The following is a 21,781-nucleotide window of genomic DNA, read 5'->3' as shown; positions in this document are numbered from 1 at the left end:
TTTCTCGGAAAGTCGATTGGTTCACTTGGGGCTGGTGCAGCTTTTAAAAGAAACAAGCTTATTCCGGTCGGGAGTTTTCACTTGTTCAATCAGTGCACTTAGAGTATTTGATAATTTTTCTCTTGCATGCATGTCGTGGATGTATATGTCTACGTACCCTTAGATTTGCCTAGAAGTGCATTGGTCATCTGCATTTCTTTGCGCCACGCAGTTAATAAACGTGGTTAATTTCACTGTAATATTGTTTTCTTTGATGATTGTCCTTGATCAATATTCCACCAACAAGGAGTGCGCGTGAAATGACACGGTATCAATAAAATGTTCTTACGTAGCTTCGTGTTCCAGATATATGCGGCTTCTGTGGCAAAAACTAGGTGTTACTTTTACAAAACAATGTTAAAATAGCAGTTCACCTGGCTAAAACTACGATTTGTACCGGCCGACAAGAGTCGTGGACTCACCAAAGCAAGTAAAACCATCAAAACTTTGACTGCGCACACTTTCTGCGAGAAAAATCGGGCGTCCACCAGCGTCCACGCAACGAGCGTGCGCTCACTAGCAGACGACGCACATGAGAACGACAGCAAAATTGAAGACGTCATGTTGTATACCCCATGCTTCAAATTTGTATATGTAGCAAAAAGGTGTAAATATAAATTTGCAGTTGAAATAAAGCGCCATTATTAGAACGTACAGGCGCAATCGGTCTCAGCGCCGGCAGCGAAATTACGTTGAATATGCCGCGAAGCGCGTCTCCTCCCAAATCCAGTTCGTTCGCAGCGCCCTCGCACAATTTTTCCACACGCGGCGCCTCAGCGAAACAGCGCCGTTCGGTCCATAGAGTTTCATACAATAATTATTGTATTAGCACCATCATTGTATGGCTCGCCCCGATCGACTGTTTTTATCATTCCTCCATGGTTTTGACAGTATTTTATAGTACATTCTAGCCGAAAGTGCCGTTTGAACATAAGTTAGCTATCAATCGAATCCAATCCAATCCGGGCTGTTTGTTGTTTACGTCTGGGTTTATGTTCTTTCGGAAAAAGCATGTGCACTCTCTGTTTACGACGTTTACGTCGTGTCTTGCACCTCGAAGAAACGCTTTGACATCTGCATTTTATGTGTATTTACTTGCGAGTCTCACCTGTTGAGTCTGTAAGCGTTCACGCTTCGAAATCGTAAGAATTTTCAGTTTCCTGCCGGTACGTTCTTGCATGCGTATTGCTCTGTATTCTACTTGCGCCTTGATTGAGCGACGTACGGCGTATTATTCATTGAGATCGTGTCTGTTCCAGGTAGAGAATGCCGAAACATGACCCGTTTAGCCCGAAGGGCATCGCGAACAGAATCAAGTCGAAGGGCCTGCAGAAACTGCGATGGTACTGCCAGATGTGCCAAAAGCAGTGTCGAGACGAGGTGCGTATGCTCGCGCGACAACGGCAGGCTTGCTTATTTGAAACGGACCTCTCAAGGACAGTCCGATTTGCTTGTAGCTGCTCTGCACCCTGTTGATGGCTGCTCTGCGCTCCTAGAATCGTTGTTTTTATTGCCGTAAAACTGATTAAACATGCTTTTCATCGCATAGGTTTTTTTTTTTCATTCTGCTTCTTATCGCTCGCGATGGCTGCCAGACTGCGTTCACTGCCAGAAACGCTTACACGTAGGAGTTCCTATAAGAAAGCTTACGGTCCCGACTGTATTTTGAGAGTGTAATATAATTATGTGCATTCATACGCATTCACAGTCTAAACCCCCTTTCACAGCAGTACCGCGCTCCTGGCATTCCTGGCACTTTGTGAACATATCCTGGAACTCGCCTTTTCGGAACGAGTTCATTTTGACACCATCTTGAAGCGATTGATGAGACCAAGCGCAAATTGTAGCAGGTGCTCGACCTGATTTAGAAAAGAAATTTCCAAGACATTTACAAAGTGGGATGAGCACAGGCAGTTCTTTATTGCTGTGCAAGGTAACTATTTACAAAGTGGCCATAGAAATGTACATAAACAAATTACTTTCTTCAAAACAGAGTTAGTTTTGAAACTTCTTAATACCATTCTGTAGCAAGCAAAATAGTGTGCAACCATCTGCAATCATTCACACTGTTTAGAAGAACAACTTTCCCTGCACGTTTGCTCATGCGTGCAAAATAATCACTGGTACCGTATTGACATTCGGATGGATTGAAATTTCTTGGTTTAAGTCTCCTCAACTAGATGGTGAATACTGGCTGTCTGTTTGTGCAAAAAGAATTGGTTTGACACAATTTGTGCATGTTATATGGTGTTCTCTCATATCATTCAATAGATTGGTTTCAAGGTAAGCTGTAGATTAGCGAGATAAAGCTTTGTTATAAATCTGTGTGTTTCTCATTGCACAGAATGGCTTCAAGTGCCACACGATGTCAGAGTCGCACCAGCGACAACTCCTGCTCTTTGCTGAATGTCCGGGCAAATACCTTGGAACATTCTCCCAGTGAGTACTTTATGAACTTCCCGCACATGGCAGTTGCTTTTAACACTTCTCAAATGTCATATCAGTCTTATATTGTGAGTTCCATACTTATTTCTAACGACCCTAAACATTTAGGGCTTACTAATTTGCTGTTACCAATTAAAGTCTTTGGTATGTATCCTGTAATGATGCCTCTGGGCATCTTTGCCTGCTTGGTTCGTCCAGATAAAATGGAGAACTGCTAACGCAAGCACACTTCACTGTCAGAAAATCAAGCTGCTGCAGAGAGTGGAACCGCTTTTGCTGCACGTTGACAAATGAAAGTCTGCATGAGGCCGACAACTATGCGAAGTGTCTCATTGTGTGATTTGAACAAAATAGTTATATCTTATTGGGAAATTTGAATGAAAACAAAGCTGCAAGAAGTACTAAGGCTAGCGTAATGTAATTTTATTACAATTCTCCTCCTTTTAATGCACTTCATTAGTCGCCTGGGCAGTGCTCTGGCTATGTAATGACCACTGTTGGCCGGTCGTAAGAGGTGGATGATAAGAAATGTATAGAAACAAGTGAAAAGAATTGTTAAATTTGTAGGGGTAAGGGGCGTGCTGACAGCGCTATGCCTCAGCACACTGAGGTAGGTACATGCCGGTCCATTAACCGTGGTCCAGTACAAGCTCAATGGAACGATGGACGATAACCATGTGTACACTCAGAAAGCATTTGTTATGATTGCAGCTAACACTTTGAGCAGGCCAGTTAGCTATATTGTACATCACTGAGGGTTCCCTCGAAGAGAATAATATGCTAGGTAAAGAGGGGCTGCTGACTTAAGAGGGGGGGTGCGGATGGCCGCGGTGACTGCCACAGCAGAAACGTGGTTGACTAACCATGTGTGGGAAAATGGGAGCAGCACCGGAGCCTCTTACACTCGCCACTAGCTGGTGACCAAAGAGACTTGGGCAATGTTGGAGAGATCTCGTGTGACACACCTGGTGGCACTGATAGTGTTTGTGATTCCTGTGCGACACCCGTGAAAGAAAGGCTTGTGCCCGACGCCACATTTGCAGTGCGTGGGACCGTCATGGGACACACGAATTTCCACACATTACACCCACTGAAGTCTTTTTGTTAAGTTGCTAAAATAAAAATACTGGTCCCGATACGTTTACTTGCCCCGACAGCCTGTCATTGCACCTGAAATATGCATAGCCAGCCTGAAGAGATTTCACTTTACATAGTTACATTTAGCAGTGGGACACTTGCTTTAAGGTAGGAGCCACTTTGCAGTCTCTCTAACACAACATACAACCTTTTTAATGCCTTGAAAAAATTTTCTTTGTGGAGATGGCCCTTCAGGGTGTTATTTTGCAAGTTTGATACAAATTTATTTGAAGGTTTTTGAAAACTGAGTGTTGCATGAATAGGGCCACCATGTGCATATCACCTTTCCTGTCGAACCACTGGCTGATCTTGGCAAAAATTTTGCACAAAGGTACCCTTTTGCATCTAGTTTGGTTTAATCTATTGGGAATTACTGCTTTTGTCATTAGTAATTCTTGTGTGGTTTCTGTCTGGAGTGGTGCCACTAAAAAATGTTTTGTCCCGTTGCAACAGAACAGTAGTACCATCTGTCACAACTACGGTGAAAGCAAGGTGTTCACCACAGGTGTGTCAGATGATGCCACCATTTCGTTAGTGGGGTATCAATGCGTCTTGACTGACGTTGGCTCAATAACACACTTTGGATTTATTGTGAGCAAAGCTGGTAAGTAACGCTTGAAAATTTTGCATTAAGCTGTACTCTACTCAAAGTGGTGCTCCTGTGCAAAACTTCACCCGGGGTTATCCAGGGGTTTAGCAGAAAGAGTTATCTATAATTGGTGAGCCTTGGTTGTGAACCTTGACCTGATTGTTGATGAGCCCCTCTTCAGTGAGCACATGCTGTCATTTCACATGCATTTCATCTGTCGAACACACGAGGCTCAGCTCAGAACTCGGAACTGATAGGACCTTTCTTCCGCAGAACTTACAAAGTTGTCCTTTCTTTCAGAGAATTTGCCGAAACGTTCTTGGAGCTACTCAAGAGGCGATTTGGTGAGACTTTGTCTTTTATTTCTTTAACAAATTACAATGATGATTGTCATGATCTGATGTCATCAGCAATACTCACACAAGCTATGTTGTTGCCATTGCACTACGGATTTCTTTTGATCATGCCATTACAAGCCATGTGTCTTGAAAGCTGGATAACTTCTCAGTGCAGTGGAATGTGCAGGACAAAAAGACATGGACATGTGCAAGTGCTAACATCCAACAGAATTTGTGACGAACATGGAAACTAAAACACGTACCATCATTTAACCACAAAACAATCATGCACCATCACGTGAAACATCAGCATTTCTTTCACTGGTCAGGGAATTGGAGGGCGTGCTAACGCAAGTGCTAGCATCATGTGCCATTTGAGCCACTTTATTACACTACTGAATTCTCAGCTCTTTCTGTAAAACTTAATTTCTCCCTGTCCAACGTTTGATTTCGTTGTGTGCAAGCCACTGTGCTGTTGTTGGCTATTAGTGTCATTACCATCGTGGTCGTCCTTTTGCATGGGCCAGCCACCAACTTTCTTGGGTGTCTCCTAGGGCTTCTCTTACAGACGTCCCCTGCAACTTTTCTCATGGGGTAGGTTTCCAACTGCTTCTGTAAGCCTCACAACTTTCACAGTGCTGCATGGTTTTTGCTATGTTTGCGATATGGGCGATACTTGAAAATCAAGCCACATCTCTAGTTCTCTTGGACAAAATGTAATGCAAAGTAAAAAATTCACTGACTTTAACTATACATTTGCCAGATTATCATTGTAAGAGAGAATGTAATGGCAGTTTGTGTTCTCACTTTCAAGGAAAGCTTCATTGAACTTGAGCCACAGTGACTGGCATCTCTCATTGTCGCTGTCAGTGGCCCCCTTATCATTATTATGTTATTAACACCTTATAAACTGCCCAGCCTATCATCATTGTCAACTGCACATAACGTCGCTATTGCTAGAGTCCTTTAATAATTTTGTATTGGTTACGAAACTTCAGACCAAGTTTGCTAGAGGGGCAGAAGCTGCCACTTGAAGTGCCACTGTAGATGAGGAAGCTATGATCACCAGTGTTGCTGGCTTGCTCTGGTGGTTTAGAATAGTTTGCACAGGTATAGGCCTGGGCGAACTAGGCCGACATGGCATGGATTTTGGTCTGCCGACTTCCTGCGACAGCTGTGTTGTGTCAGCTAGAGTAGAGTTGCTGGCAAGGAAGACAGACGATTCTGTTGTCACAAGGCCACAATGCAGTGGCCCCGCACTGATGTGGCTGCTGTGGAATTTCGCCACTGATTTCTGCATGTGCTACTGTTTCTTTTTTTAAAGCGAAAGCTTTACTGGCCGCGAACTTGCGATTTCGCCGTGGCGGTGCTCCAAGAAGGCACATAATGTTACAACGCGCACCTCGCCACGGATATTTCTTAAGGCCACGCAAGTACCACACCAACACACCGGCCAATTTCTGTGCCACTTGCCAAGCGCCCCCCTCAGAATTGGTGGCACCATCACATTGTCACTGTTGCCAGCACATGAAGCTCTCCTTTAGCTTTACCTAGTAGTTTCGTGACCAGTAAAAAATTATAGGACTCTCATATTACTATCAACAAAGTGGGCCCAAATAATTTCACAACTTCTAAAAATGAAGTTGACAATCATATTGGTTTGGATTACAACAATTTCAAATGTAAACGACAATAGCTTGTCACTAATGCAGTTTTAGTTTTGTGCTCAATTTTAACGTGCATGTATATTTTCAGTACAACATTCCAGAAAGAAAAGCATGCATTGGAATCGAGTAAATGCAGTAGTGGTGTGAGTGACACCTGAGAGGCTGCTGTAGCTAAGATGCAGATGCAGCCGCCACTCTTCTCTGGAATGATGGTGCATGTTTATTTGCTACCATTGTGCAGGCACCAAGCGAGTGCATGCCAACCAGGTGTACCAGGAGTACATTGCGGACAAGCAGCACTTGCACATGAATGCCACCCGCTGGCTCACACTGACTTCGTTTGTCAAGTGGCTCGGGCGTGAAGGACACTGCACTGTCGACGAGACCGAGAAAGGATGGTTCATCACGTGAGTGTTGTTCCTTGACGCTTGTCAGTGTGTACAAGGCAAGGCCACCCTTGGAGGAAAGAGAGGGCTTTCATTGCAAGGTGTTCATCTCATTAGAAAAGACAAACAAGCAAGTTGGTGCGTTAGCTCGGAATGCACAGTGGAATCAGCGTGAAGGCATGAAGCACCATAAAGGGAGACGCAACAAACACCATCCACTATGCATCCTCTGTCTGTCTCGTGTTGTACACTTTGGGGCCAGCACTTTCAAAATCTCTTTCGTAACAGTATCTGTTTGTGCACCAGACATTCACCCGATACTCAGATGTTTGTGCACCAGACACTCACGAATGCGATTTGTGTGACAACGGGACAGTCACTGCAGTGATGCCGAGATAGAGGCAGCACTTGGGTAAAAGAAGATGCGCAAGAACTGGCTCTGAATTGTTTCTCTTCCTATGTGTCCTTGTTTCTATACAGTGTGGTTGTTTCATACTGCTTTGTTTAGGAAATAAAGAGTACCTCGGGGTATCATGAAAAACCATGTCAACTTTTGGGGAGGAGTGATGGCCCAATGTTTGTTATCTTCAGTGAATTGAATGGTGCCATATTTCAAGAAGGCTTTATTTGTAGCAATATACTCCATTTTTCTCAAGAATATTGGTGCCAGAAGAGAGTCTGCGCAGTGAAAAAGGAAGACATTGGAGCGTCCACATAATTGCTATCACAATAAAAGTAGGAGACGCGGTACGACTCGGCCTCCGACTTAGCGTCAGGCACAATCACACCCACTGAACACCATATCTGATGCCGAATCATACCGTGTGTCTTTTACTTTACAGCAGCAAGTTCAGGGTGCAATGATTGTGATTCATTATACGAGTAAATATGGTAATTGCATCATGTATTGCGACATAGAAGTATCAGACATAATGGGGCCTCAACCACCCTTCGGGCTTGGTGAAAAGATATAGTCGAAGGATAGGTGCTGCTGTGAATATCTGAGCCAAGTTTTGCAGTCGTGCGTGGCATATGGAGCTCGCAAGCAGAGCGTGAAGTCACCTTTCTCTCAAACACTTTCATTTCAACGCAAGCCTGCTCCTTGCTCTCTTCTAGATGCTTTATTTCATCATATAGTGGATTTCCATGTGCAGCTTCTATTGGCCAATAGCTGACATCAATCAAAAAAGGGTGTGTAGATCTGTGCACTTCTTCCTACTGTTACTGTGTATATTTATTGACAAAGTTCAAGAAACTGGCTGAAGTGAGCAAAAATGTGCACTCAAATTTTTATAATACAGTCAAACCCGACTATATCGAACCCGTTTACATCTAATTATTTTATATATCGAACAATTTCTGGACAAAGTATAGTTACAATGAGTATATGTAGCAAAAATTCCGCTTACATCGAACAAAAATAGCGACTCCCGATATATCGAATGTCAAGCTGTGGAAAAATGCCCCCAGAAGTTGGCTTTCTCTCATGGTGACGAGGAAACCCGGCAGCGCGACTCCATCCAACCGCTCTCCCTACTGTGACTGCGCTGCGTTGAGCGAGCCGTCAACGCTCCCCTGCAAAAAATGATCCTGGCCTACCCGCAGCACTTGCTCAGACAGCCAATCAGAGGCTCTTGTGCCTTCGTCATGCAAGATGGCGAAAGTGCAAGTTGTCTCGCTGCTTTTCTGGTTCATTGTATATGCGTCTTATAGGCCTTCTCCTGCGCTGTTGCTGTGATGAAGTGGCAGAATTCGCCTTTGGTCGTGGAGCTCGAAATCATAAATCTGGTTGAACGCTGTGACAAGTTGGATGTCCCCGCAGCATGCAAGATTCCGAGGAGCACTCTCCGCACGATCTTGAAGAATAAGGGGAGATTAGGGCTAAAGCGGTCAAACTTGCGACCCAATGCCCGTGGCGCCCAACCACAGTATGCATGACCGTGTACGAGTGCATCATCCAAAATTGCTTCAGCCATGCCGGCTTCCGTGTGTGCTCGGCGATGACTGTAAATTCTGATGAATGCAATGAAGCCGTTGCTGGTGTTGCCAAACTTTGGAGGGAGCTTTCAGAATTTCCGGAAGCTGTTGACGAATCAACGGTGGACGAGTTCGTGAGTGCGGTTTGATTGTGTCGCAGCCGCAGGAGAGCCTGAAAACGAAGACTACATTACCGACATCGTACCGAGCACAAGTGAAATTGGGCACAATGAGGAAAACAACGATGGTCCTTTGCCCACGTCCTCCGAAGTGATTGGTGCACTCGCACTAGTCCGGTGCTTTTGCGCGAATGCGAAAAGTTGCGGCCTCAGCTGCTCCGACTCCTTAGACAATGTGACGAAGTGCGTGCGTCGCTGGCAGCGAAATTGCCCAAGCAGAAGAAAATGCAGGACTATTTCATGCGAAACAAAGCTAATTCCATCAATCAAGTGATTTTATAAATGGTATGTGCTTTTATGACATCCAATTATTTAGCAGGCTTATATCGAATTATGCTCTATATCAAACTGATAGGCGTTTTTTTGTGAAGTCGATATAGCCGGGTTCGACTGTAATTAACTACTTCGGAAGAAGCCGACTATTATCTGCTCATGCTAGGTCAGGGCAACCTGCGTAGGAACAAAACTTTTGCCACCCTGCTTATCGGTGTCATAACTGTCGGGTCTTGCCAATTTCGGCTAGTTCTGAACGCTCAACTAACCTTGATCCACTTGAAACTTAAGGTCAGACCATACTCACGCTTGCCAGTCACTCATGGTCACTCCATCGTCACTCCAGGTAGATGCCTTGGCAGATTAATTGATAGCACTTCAAAAATGTGCAAGTTGTACGTGGCTGCTATGTCTCAGTCAAGCTCGGACAAAGCCAGTTTGCACCACGTAGCATGGTCAGACTGCTGCATATTAGGGTGAACACGCCTTGTGCAGGAAGCAAACGCTTCGCATATGCACTATGGTTTGCATTTAGCTGCGGTCTGCTATACAGCATAGATACCACAGCTCCCAGGGGGTGCTGTAGTGAGTCCAGTGGCTGAGCGTACTCCGGCTCACTGAGGACAACTGCGTTTAGCTTACATTTGGTGCGTCATAGGTGCCAAATCAGAAGGGGCCTCATTGTTTACATCCAAACCCAAATTCGAACTGCGCACCATGGCGAGCTTTAGAAGGCAGAGTGTTGTAGACACACACTGTGCCGCTGTAGTCTTGACAGTGCAAGGCATTGAAGGAGGAGTGGAAGCACCGTGGAGGCTGTTTGATTGCCATTAACTTCGCTTCTGCTAAACACGTTGAAGTTTCGGTATTGAGTGCAAAGTTTCTGGCTAAATGCCTTTGGCCAACATTGAATGACAGGCAGCAAGCATCATTTGTTGGTTTAGAGCAGGAGCACAGGACAAGGTTGAAGATGTTTGGCATATGACTCGCTTTCTTTTGAAAGCACGGTCAGAGGAGACAGGCCGATGCTAGACTTACTGCTGCATTGTGTCACACACGTTATGTGAAGTACATTAAATGTGCACCTATGGTTCACTTATGGCGAGAGCTGTCCATACAAAATCCAAAGGAAGCCATAGGTGGCATGGGGTGAAGCCCACTTCCAGTTTTCTGCCTGGTGTTTTTCCCTTTATTGCTGAAAAAGCTTCTGCGAAATATTTTTTTCTTCTCATTGATTATGCTTATTCCGGATGCGTTGTGCACATTTAGATAGAAAATAAACACTTTTGGGCCGTCATTGAAGAGCTAAGGGCAGACTTACACTCAATCCGCATGGCCTTCCATACGCGTGCAAACATGTGGAAAACTGTACATATTGCACACAGGTGCACGAATCTTGGTTTAGAGTTGGAACACACTAGCGGTGTGTTCTCCACAATGACGTGTCACACTTTGGTGCCATCATACAACTAGCAGCGGCACACTTGATACGTCATCATTCATTTTACCGGCGCAGGAGTCAGGTGACATGAGTTTAGACTACTTTTGTGTGCGCTGTCTGCGTGCTGTTGTCTGTAGTGGCTCTCAGAAGGGTGCCTCGACCCCCTTGATGTCTTCCCTGGTCGACGAAGCAGCAGGCGAAGGGAACAACAAGGCAACCTTGCTCTCCGACTTCTTCGTCTGCGTTACTGGGATGACGCCTGCACTAGCCATTGATTGGTGCTTTGCTTGCTCGGCAGTCCTAAAATAATGCTTGAACCTATTCACTTGGTGGCAGAGAAATCTTGCTGCTTTGTGGGAAAACTGCCTAGAAGCGGCAACCCAAAGGCAGCAGGTGTCACGCCATTGTTGAGTTCATGCCCTTACACTGTGTCCACACTAGTAGCGTAAACAGAAATTTGTGTGCTTACGTGCAATTTGTAACATTTTTTCCGCATGTCCTCATGTGTACTTCTGGAAGGCATGTGGATTGAGCATAACTCGCCTTTTAGAAGAATGCAGTTTCTGTTTAGCTGTGGATGTGCTCATAAAGCAGCTTCTCTGGTGTGCAGATACATCGATCGGGATCCAGACACCATTAAAAAGCAGGAGTCATTGGCCAAAAAAGAAAAGCTTGACCTCGATGACCAGGACCGGCTTGCCAAGTTTATCGACCGACAGATCGAGCGCGATCGTGAGCGGAAAGGAGAGGAGGCTACAGCCACTGACTTCACAGAGCTGAAACGAGAAAATGAAGAGGAGAAAGGTCTTAACCAGTTTCCTTCTGCTCATTTATTTGCACAGTTGAGCTCAATTATACCGAATAGGCTTCTGAAACAAATAGTTAGACATATCAGGTGATTTTATATACCCAAACTTACCTATCACTAACTTTTGTTATGTGTTTGTTATATGCAGAATTATAGTATTTCCACTGCTGAAACGAACTGAGGAAAAAAATGCATTGAATCTAAAGCCATGTGTACAGGCACAAGAGTGGCTGTGTGGAGCCATTCAGAATAGAGTGGGAGATCTCCACTCCCACTTCTTTTGACTCTTCGGAATGGTGAGAGTTGGACAATTCCCACTTCTGGAGTGGCTGAGCTGGACCATTCCATTCCTCTAATTTCATTAAATGATACCCTTTCTCCATAGATTATTACTACTTCACTTGCATGCCTAGCCACAAAAAACAACAACAACAAAACAACCACACTATATTTTTGAAGTCGTAAGAACGTAACAAATAATGCTATGTACTATTTTTCTCGCAAGAGCAAACATGCTTTGTGGCCTATTAACTTTTCTCAGCATTGTTGCATGTAATCTCTCTAATTAATAGGAGGTGGGCAAATAGTCGAAGTTTTGAGTATGAATATTTCACAGTAACTATTCATATTTGAAGCGAAACTATTTGTTTTTTTTTTCTCAAGTATGCAAAAATTACAAAATATTTTTTAACAACCGGCTCTTGAGGTGTAGTTGCTGTTTCCTGTCTGCTAAACAAAATATTGCAGTTTGTCATAAGTGTAGCAGTGACAATAGTTTTTCAAGAAATGCAGAAACAAAACGGGGAATGCAAGTCTTGTTTTACTGTATTCAGTTGAAGATAAGGCAAGGTTTTCTCCCCAGATCCTGAGCCTAGAAGTCACCCCCCACTTTATATGCAAGGCTAAAAGATTCCATTGCCCAACTGTTTCAATGTGGCGGCAGTAGCACTACATTTCTGGTGATCCAGATTTTAAATGGCAGCGCAAAATGTAGTAGCTTAGCTTGTAAACCTTGGCAGATGAGACAGTACTATATTTTTGCACTGTAACCTGTGCCGAGAATTCTGAAAACGGGACAGTAGAGGCGAGATGCTGGTTACACGCAAATTTTGCCTTGTGGTGTGGCATCTTGGCAGCGCACTTGCCGTAAAGCCACATTTCCAGGGAATGTTTTCCCTAGACCAGTTTCGTTGTTCCTTTAGGAAGGTGGGACACTTGATTATGATACTTTGGGCAATGTCTGCCAGACATAAATAATTTGTCGGCTACTCGATATCGCCTCCTATTAGTGTGCGTACATAAATTCTTTTCCTTGAGACCCTCAACGGGACCCTCTTCTTATAATCATGACTGCCTCAATTGGTAGAGCATCGCACGCGAAATGCGAAGGTTGTGGGTTCGGTTCCCACCTGCGGCAAGTTGTTTTTTCATCCACTTTAATTTCCATTAATTTATTGTTTCTTTATTCCATTATGAAGCACAAGTAGTTTCCCCTATGTTGTCCTTGGTGTCAGTGTTTGTTGGCTTCTCATGATATGACTAATAAAAATCGGGCCCTTCAGTTAACCCCCTTTCTTCTCGTTTATTACATAATGAGGGTCTCGAATCTGGCAACATTGATGCCTTCAGGTAGCATGTGTGGGTTTATTGACCGGCTGCCTTCACCCAAAAAGATCACATTCTCGTGACGCCTGCTGCAAAAAGGACGTACCACATCTGCCGCCAAGATATGTGAGTGGTGGCACTGGCTAACACTCCCAAGGTTCAACTAGGACACATAAATACCCAAGAAAGTGGTTGGGGAAACAGCACCGCAGTAGCTCAATTGGTAGAGCATCGCACGCGAAATGCGAAGGTTGTGGGTTCGGTTCCCACCTGCAGCAAGTTGTTTTTTCATCCACTTTAATTTCCATTAATTTATCGTTTCTTTATCCCATTATGAAGCACAAGTAATTTCTCCTATGTTGTCCTTGGTGTCAGTGTTTGTTGGCTTCTCATGATATGACTAATAAAAATCGGGACCCTCAGTTAACCCCCTCTCTTCGCATGATCTTACTGATATCATGAAATGGTAAGTAGGAACCAGAAAACTCTGGACAGGTGCATACTACTGACATTGCCATATTCACAAGATGATCGTCACAACACTCATGGTCCAACTGGCCATATGAAATGAAGAAAGCGTTAATATTGAAGTGCGATTGTGTTTGACCGAAGCCAAAAGTTGATGAACGTGGTCTGCAATTTCTTCTCTGATGCAGTTGTTTTCAAGTTGGCTGCCTCCTCAACAAAACAGCAAGAAGATGCTGCAAAAAAGTGAGTGAATTTGCTCCTTTTTTTTTCTTATTGCGCCTTGCTGGCTTGTGGTGCTTAAAGGGTTCCTGAAACAGTCCAGACAAATTTTGTAGATGCGTAAGGTACAGCAGCAATAAAACATTCGTGCCACATTTTAAGTGAAGCATCTGATCTTCAGAGAGCTATGGACGATTGCAAGTTACCCTCCTTTATAGCCATGATTTTTCTCCTCCACTCATTCGCCGAGTGAATGGGCCTAAGCTCCACCTCCACTAGCTCTGTGTCGTGATGTGACGTCATGTCAGTTACTTCCGGTTGTCTTGGAGCCAGCGAGCAATGTCTCTCCAACCTCTTAGCTGGCCGCCTGGCCGTCAATTTTCTGCGACAGCTATCCAAGCAGCGTGCATTGTGAGTGTTCTGTCACGGTGCCGAGCTTTTCCAGTATTCTGGTAACCGCAGGCGAGCTCGGTGTTCTGACAGATGGGCAAAGGCGTAAAGTCCCTACTTACTACTACCGCTGTTAACAAAATTAGTTGCTGTGCTTACCATTATTCGCTTACTACTACTACTGTGTTGAAGGAGCTTTAGCATAGGCGTACTGCATTTACGCAAATCTAACACGCACTTTTTTTTTACGATAAAATGAGTCCAAGAATTGTGTGCACGTTAGATTCAAGTACGACCTTAAATTTACATTTCCATATTGCCATGGGCATTTCAATATGGCTGTGTTGTATGCGCTTCGAGCCTAGCTGCCATAGCTTCCTCCATGTGCTGTAGTACGTGTGCTTAGGTTAGTTCACCGTTTCTTCCCATTTTTTTGCATTTGCTCTATCGGCACGCAAATGCTGACTGCGAAGACGCATAGAGTTAGTCATGATGTTGCAATTAAAAGGAAAGTGGTCACGTGTGCGGAGACGGACAGAAATCTGGCTTCCGTCCGTTCTGAACAGTGTTCCCCCTGCACATGAGCACCTAATCTAATGCTGCCATTCGGGAGGAACCAATAAAGAAATTTGGAGCAAACGGCTGGTTTTAATGCTCCCCATTACTTGCCTTCGCTTTCCCTGTTTTTGTTGGTACTGTGCTGTACTACTGTGTCTCAGTAGCTGCTGTGGCGCACATGTCATAGATCTGCACTTCTTTGCCACATATTGAACGGAGTGACTCATTTGTGTTAGACCTGGCCACGGCGCACCTTTTGCGCATGGGACTAAAACATAGCGCACCACGTACTGGGAGCACAGAGGTGCACAAATAATATATGATGTGACTTAACTTTGTATTCACAACTTGTAATACATGATAGTTATCCCATAGAAAACATCGCAGATCAAAAACAACTGCACTGGAAGATGCATGGAGTGGAGACTTCTATGACCTTGCTACTTGCGTAGCTTCGCCAGTGTTGCCTGCTACATGTATGAAACAGTGCGTATGTTAATTCAACCCAGATGGGACCGCCAAAATTCGCCCAATTATCCATCAGGTTTAATTAAACAAATTCCAGAAAAAGTACTTAAACACACCCCCAAATTCATTGCGCCCCTGCTTTCTGAATTAATTCTCTGGTTTTACATGCCACAACCACGATTTGATCGTGAGGCACAACGCATTGGGGGACTCCGGATTAATTTTGACCACCAGGGGATCTTTAATGTTCCCCCAATGTGTGTGACACAGGCGCTTTTGCATTTCACTCCCATTGAAATGCGGCCACCGCAGACAGGATTTGATTATGTGACCTCGTATAACACCATAGCCGCTCAGCCACTACGGCAGTGCTGGGTGCTTTGGACAGATAGAAAGCACCCCGGCGTTCTGTGTGTCCAAAGTAGAAAACTAACACAGAATCGACATTAAGGCTATTAAACAGAATAGAAATCTGACACACATCTGATGTTTTAACAAGAAAAATGGGCAAGGCCCTTGGCGGCCGGTTTTCTAAATTCAGCTTTGCTGCACGGCTTTGTAGGTCAGCTTCGCCTCAATCAGCTGCGTTGTGCGGTAAAGCATACAAACGTTGCAAAAGTGGTTTTGGTTTCCTATCTGATTGGGCCGTCCAAGTAATTTCCGGCGATATTTTCTTGAAAAAGAAAATGCCCGCATTATATTTGGGTGAATGCCATAATCGGATATTGTGAGATACCATTGTTGCTTAAATGTCCTCTCAGGGCAGGCCGAAAATAACCGTTCTCGAAGCAGGTTGACGTGTGTCCAACGTAGTCACTGCTTTCTAAGCTCTGCGGAGACATGCTGCCACTAAAGGGGTTGCTATTGGGGTCACCGTAGGGGCCAGGCTCGTGCATGCCATCTGGTCAAGTTTAAATTATCCGACAAAGGCCAATTTTAGGATCAAGATAAAAGTTTGGGACCATATATATGCATAAGCACCAGCCAGGACTTCTGGTCAGGATCGAATAAACTAGATTCGAATTAATGGAAGTCTGCTTTACTTCGTCTATGTTTGTTTCCAATGGTTTAGCACACCTACGAAGACAGGAGGATTGGTACACCAAAGTAAGAAAATTTCAATCAAAGTTGCTCGCTGTGGTTAACACGCTGAAAGAAATGTCTTCCATCAGTGCCTCAAGAATCAGCATGGCAGTTGTCATTATTGTTGAGTCTCAGTGGAGACTGCTGTCAAGTTGCTGAAAGCTACTATATTTCTCGCCTGCATTCTGCATACTTTTTGACTAGAGCTTTACTCACCGAAAGCAACCTACCATTGCTTTCGGTCTAGCACACGAAATGTCAAATACAAACATAAAATGTACACAGAAATTGCAAAAAAGAGTGCACAAAGTAAAAAAGAAGAACTGTTAGTAAATGTGCAGAAGCATTTTATACGAGCGTAATCCATACGGGTGCTGCGTGCACAGTTGTGCTCATCATGATTAGGCATAAAGCACAGAAGCACTGATGAATATAATATTTCAAATATGTTGCATGCGTAATAAAACACTTCCAATTGGACCTGTGCTGTAAGTTTTAATAATATGTGTAAAATGTTTTGAGGAAACCAGTTCGAAGTCAGACAGTTAGGTGCTTGCTCTTGGTGTCAGTATGTCATCATTTAGCGGGTTCACTTCCTTCTTACTTTTTTTTTACGATCTTTTTCATCTGGCACATTTTTCATGTGGCTGAAAGGTACTTTCCGAATATTGTAGACATAAAATAGTTGTTCTTGTAACCGATGTTCTTGTAGACAGCTCTCGCATGGAGTATACATTCTGTTAACATTATAAATCTCGCTGAAAAATGGAAAGATTATCAATTCATTCTGCCGTGGTATGCTCTCTATGATTTCGAAGATAGTAGAAATGTGGGGAAACTGAATTTTCAATGGATAGAATTGATTGGTGTCTAAGGGGGATAAGGGGAGGAATGAAACATAGAACCACAGGAAGAGCTTCGTCGGTGATCAGTGAGTGGTGGTGCTTTGCCGTCCCTGTTGCAGGGAGTCCCGGAAGGTTAACCCCCTGGAGGTGGCTGCCAAAGCTAGGGAGAAGCACAAGTCACCATCATCGTCATCATCAACCTACGGCGATGGTGAGCCGAAGCCCAAAAAACCGGCGAAGCTCTCAGCACTTGACGAGATCATGCAGGAGCAGGAGAAGAAGCGGGAGAAGATCAACCGCCGTGCTTACTGGATCACCTGTGTGAGTTGGGCCATGAAACAAAATTCATCTATACTCGTGGACGCCTTTCTGTGGCTATGAAAGGAAAGGTATGGGCGCATGGCTGCTGCACATGTGTTGCCGTGCCAAGTAGTCTTGCGGTGTTGACAGTGGTTTTGGTTGCTCGGAACAGACGCTGAATCGACACAGATTCCACGTGCAATGGTTTTGCGGTTGCCGAGGTGCAAAAAGGAAACGCTGCAAAATAATTGTCATAAAAACTGTCAGCAATGGCACTGACTCTGCCTTTGTGGTCCTCGCGGTTGGCTTCGAAGCTCGGAAAGCATGGCGCGTTGCATAATGCTAGTTTCCGAAAGTCAGCTTCGCCGCAGTACAGGAGTGTTACGCGGTGAAGCATACGCAAAAGTAGTGTGGTGAAGCATAAGCTTGGGAAGAGGCAATTGTCGCAGTAAACAGTATGTATTCCTTCATTATTAACTAGTGAACCCGTCACCTCCTGTCACAGTATGAGTACTGATAAGCCTAATAAGTGTACTGGCAAGCCTTCATGGCTTTTTCGAATTTGCCTGCGGCGAGTTTAGCCCTTGAGTGCAGTAAAAGACATGCATTCATTTTTTCCGACTGCCTGATTTTTCGGAAGTTTTTACGGCCCCTAGGGAGTCTGAAAAATTGGACCTTGACTGTACAACTGACAGAGAGGATGCTTCAAATGATCCGTGAGGAGAACGCGTGGAAGAAGGAGGACAACAACAGAAAGGACGTACACGCTGAGGAATGAACGGGAAAGGAAGCGTGCCGCCACTTCTTTGAAAGAGCTTGAGCCCAACAAACAAAATGTTGGCTGACTCCGAGATGCAGGTGTCAAAACGCCCATGTACTTTTATTCAGGTGCACGTTAAAGAACCCCAGGTGGTCCAAATTTTCGTAGTTTCCCATTACAGCGGGCCTCATAATCAGATCATGGTTTTGTGATGTAAAACCCCATAATTTATTATTATAACCTTCTTTTTTGAGATGCAGGTGTCCCTAATACAAACCAAAATAAACTCTTTAAAGCAGTGAAACTTAATGCTGAGGCATTGTGTGCCGGCTGAGAGTATATCAGGACAGTTGAGGTTACCAGCTGTTCAGAGAGAATCTCACTTGTAACGAAGTTTGGGTCTTGCACCAATGAGCTTGCTATCAGTTGATAGAAATAGGTAATCTTCGAAAATATTTGCTTCATTATGCATCTGTTTTTTATTTGTGTTTGGGAATGTTCAACAATAGGTGTTATTTTTTCCAAGATATCGTTTCCGCTGTGCATTTTACTAGCCGCTCCCTTCTGTTTTCTTTTTGAATAAAATAAACACTACTCCCTACTGTTCAAACTGGAGTAAGTCATTTTTTATTTTTAACATGCTTACTAGAGAGTGAAACCATTGGCCGACATGGTGTCAGCCCGTCTTGACATAAAACGAATGTCTGTGTCACTCAGGGAAAACGTGGAGAACTCAGGGAATTTGTAAATGTCAACTTGGTAGACACCCTGCATAGTAAGTTTCCCGTACAGTACCCACACACATCTACCCCAACTGTCATGGAAACTTGCGCTATCTCCCACTCTATCACTAATGTATAAAGAAATGAATGGGTGCTCACTTGAATATATGCACACTATATACGCACAATAATTGGCGCACTGCAGTGATAGCGCACGAATGTTCGAAGTTGAATGTTTCGTGACGGCCCACAGTAAGCGAGTTACTAGGAATAATACATCTTTGGGGGCTACAAAGTATTACAATGTACAAAACAACTACGTTTTGAGCCTTGTGTGCAGCAAGAACAAATCTATCGAAACTGAATACATCCACGAGCGATTCATCGTCATCATCATCATCAGCCTAGTTACGCCCACTGCAGGGCAAAGGCCTCTCCCATACTTCTCCAACTACCCCGGTCATGTACTAATTGTGGCCATGTTGTCCCTGCAAACGTCTTAATGTCATCCGCCCACCTAACTTTCTGCCGCCCCCTGCTACGCATCCCTTCCCTTGGAATCCAGTCCGTAACCCTTAGTGACCATCGGTTATCTTCCCTCCTCATTACATGTCCGGCCCATGCCCATTTCTTTTTCTTGATTTCAACTAAGATGTCGTTTACCCGCGTTTGTTGCCTCACCCAATCTGCTCTTTTCTTATCACTTAACGTCACACCCATCATTCTTCTTTCCATAGCTCGTTGCGTCGTCCTCAATTTCAGCAGAACCCTTTTCGTAAGCCTCCAGGTTTCTGCCCCATATGTGAGTACTGGTAACACACAGCTGTTATACACTTTCCTTTTGAGGGATAGTGGCAACCTGCTGTTCATGATTTGAGAATGCCTGCCAAACGCACCCCAGCCCATTCTTATTCTTCTGGTTATTTCAGTCTCATGATCCGGATCCGTGGTCACTACCTGCCCTAAGTAGATGTATTCCCTTACCCTTTCCAGTGCTTCGCTACCTATCGTAAACTGCTGTTCTCTTCCGAGCCTGTTAAACAATACTTTAGTTTTCTGCAGATTAATTTTCAGACCCACCCTTCTGCTTTGCCTCTCCAGGTCAGTGAGCATGCATTGCAATTGGTCTCCTGAGTTTCTAAGCAAGGCAATATCATCAGCGAATCGCAAGTTGCTAAGGTATTCTCCATCAACTTTTAGCCCCAATTCTTCCCACTCCAGGCCTCTGAATACCTCCTGTAAACATGCTGTGAATAGCATTGGAGATATCGGATCTCCCTGTCTGACGCCTTTCTTTATAGGGATTTTGTTGCTTTCTTTGTGGAGGACTACGGTGGCTGTGGAGCCGCTATAGATATCTTCCAGTATCTTTACATATGGCTCATCTACCCCCTGATTCCGTAATGCCTCCATGACTGCTGAGGTTTCGACTGAATCAAACGCTTTCTCGTAATCAATGAAAGCTATATATAAGGGTTGGTTATATTGTGCACATTTCTCTATCACTTGATTGATAGTGTGAATATGGTCTATTGTTGAGTAGCCTTTAGGGAATCCTGCCTGGTCCTTTGGTTGACAGAAGTCTAAGGTGTTCCTGATTCTATTTGCGATTACCTTAGTAAATACTTTGTAGGCAACGGACAGTAAGCTGATCGGTCTATAATTTTTCAAGTCTTTGGCGTCCCCTTTCTTATAGATTAGGATTATGTTAGCGTTCTTCCAAGATTCCGGTACGCTCGAGGTTATGAGGCATTGCGTATACAGGGTGGCCAGTTTCTCTAGAACAATCTGACCACCATCCTTCAACAAATCTGCTGTTACCTGATCCTCCCCAGCTGCCTTCCCCCTTTGCATAGCTCCTAAGGCTTTCTTTACTTCTTCTGGCGTTACTTGTGGGATTTCTAATTCCTCTAGGCTATTCTCTCTTCCACTATCGTCGTGGGTGCCACTGGTACTGTATAAATCTCTATAGAACTCCTCAGCCACTTGAACTATCTCATCCATATTAGTAACGATATTGCCGGCTTTGTCTCTTAATGCACACATCTGATTCTTGCCTATTCCTAGTTTCTTCTTCACTGTTTTTAGGCTTCCTCCGTTCCTGAGAGCCTGTTCAATTCTATCCATATTATAGTTCCTGATGTCCGCTGTCCTACGCTTGTTGATTAACTTAGAAAGTTCTGCCAGTTCTATTCTAGCTGTAGGGTTAGAGGCTTTCATACATTGGCGTTTCTTGATCAGATCTTTCGTCTCCTGCGATAGCTTACTGGTTTCCTGTCTAACGGCGTTACCACCGACTTCTATTGCGCACTCCTTAATGGTGCCCATGAGATAGTCGTTCATTGCTTCAACACTAAGGTCTTCTTCCTGAGTTAAAGCCGAATACCTGTTCTGTAGCTTGATCCGGAATTCCTCTAGTTTCCCTCTTACCGCTAACTCATTGATTGGCTTCTTGTGTACCAGTTTCTTCCGTTTCCTCCTCAAGTCTAGGCTAATTCGAGTTCTTACCATCCTATAGTCACTGCAGCGTACCTTGCCGAGCACGTCTACATCTTGTATGATGCCAGTGTTCGCGCAGAGTATGAAGTCGATTTCATTAGGCCGGAAATAATCGGATAGTGACTGCACCGAGGAAAATTACTGAGTCAGAAACGGTGACATGCTGTTGCTTCAAAATATTTACCAAATAAAGAACGAAGAGAAAAACACTAATCCTGGTCCTATTCATGAGCGGTAAGTTTGGATAGCGTGGAATACACATTTAGCCCTGCTTTTAGAAGAGGCACCATATACGCTGCTCCCACCATTTGGACATTGTTTAATCAGCTATGCAAGTGCTCGTGCAAGTTCTCTGAAGCTTTGGCCAAAGCTAAGTGTCGTCTGCTCAGTCACCATCTACGATATCTCCTGAAGCAGAGGTTTGCTTAGCTACACCAGCATCATACACGTCCATTGTAAACACAGAGGTAACAGAGGCAGCGAGGCAATCGATGGATGTGTCACCAGGTGATCAAACATGGCAGAGCCCACAGGATTGCCTCAAAAAGGGTCAATAGGCATGATCCACGGACACATTTAGAGCTG

At 44.3% G+C, this 21,781-nt stretch overlaps 1 protein-coding gene across 2 annotated transcripts in view; it reads left to right on the top strand.

Annotated features, from left to right (window-relative positions):
- The first annotated feature begins 1,008 nt into the window (after positions 1–1,008).
- kin17 (kin17 DNA and RNA binding protein) overlaps positions 1,009–21,781 on the top strand; it is a 40,043-nt gene continuing 19,270 nt past the window's right edge. The window contains exons 1-8 of one of the 2 annotated variants that reach the window (XM_075704486.1): positions 1,009–1,181; positions 1,299–1,419; positions 2,384–2,478; positions 4,511–4,554; positions 6,457–6,622; positions 11,082–11,275; positions 13,541–13,595; positions 17,035–17,236. In XM_075704486.1, coding sequence (XP_075560601.1) covers positions 1,306–1,419; positions 2,384–2,478; positions 4,511–4,554; positions 6,457–6,622; positions 11,082–11,275; positions 13,541–13,595; positions 17,035–17,236 — 870 coding nt within the window. In that variant the 5' untranslated portion in view covers positions 1,009–1,181; positions 1,299–1,305. Of the gene's footprint in view, positions 1,206–1,298; positions 1,420–2,383; positions 2,479–4,510; positions 4,555–6,456; positions 6,623–11,081; positions 11,276–13,540; positions 13,596–17,034; positions 17,237–21,781 lie in introns of both variants that reach the window. The other variant, XM_075704485.1, reaches the window with a different exon arrangement.

Source organism: Dermacentor variabilis, chromosome 9 (assembly GCF_050947875.1).
Source record: "Dermacentor variabilis isolate Ectoservices chromosome 9, ASM5094787v1, whole genome shotgun sequence".
Classification (NCBI taxonomy): Eukaryota; Metazoa; Arthropoda; class Arachnida; order Ixodida; family Ixodidae; genus Dermacentor; species Dermacentor variabilis.
Note: the sequence above shows the minus strand (reverse complement) of the source record. Positions and strands in the feature narration are given on the sequence as shown.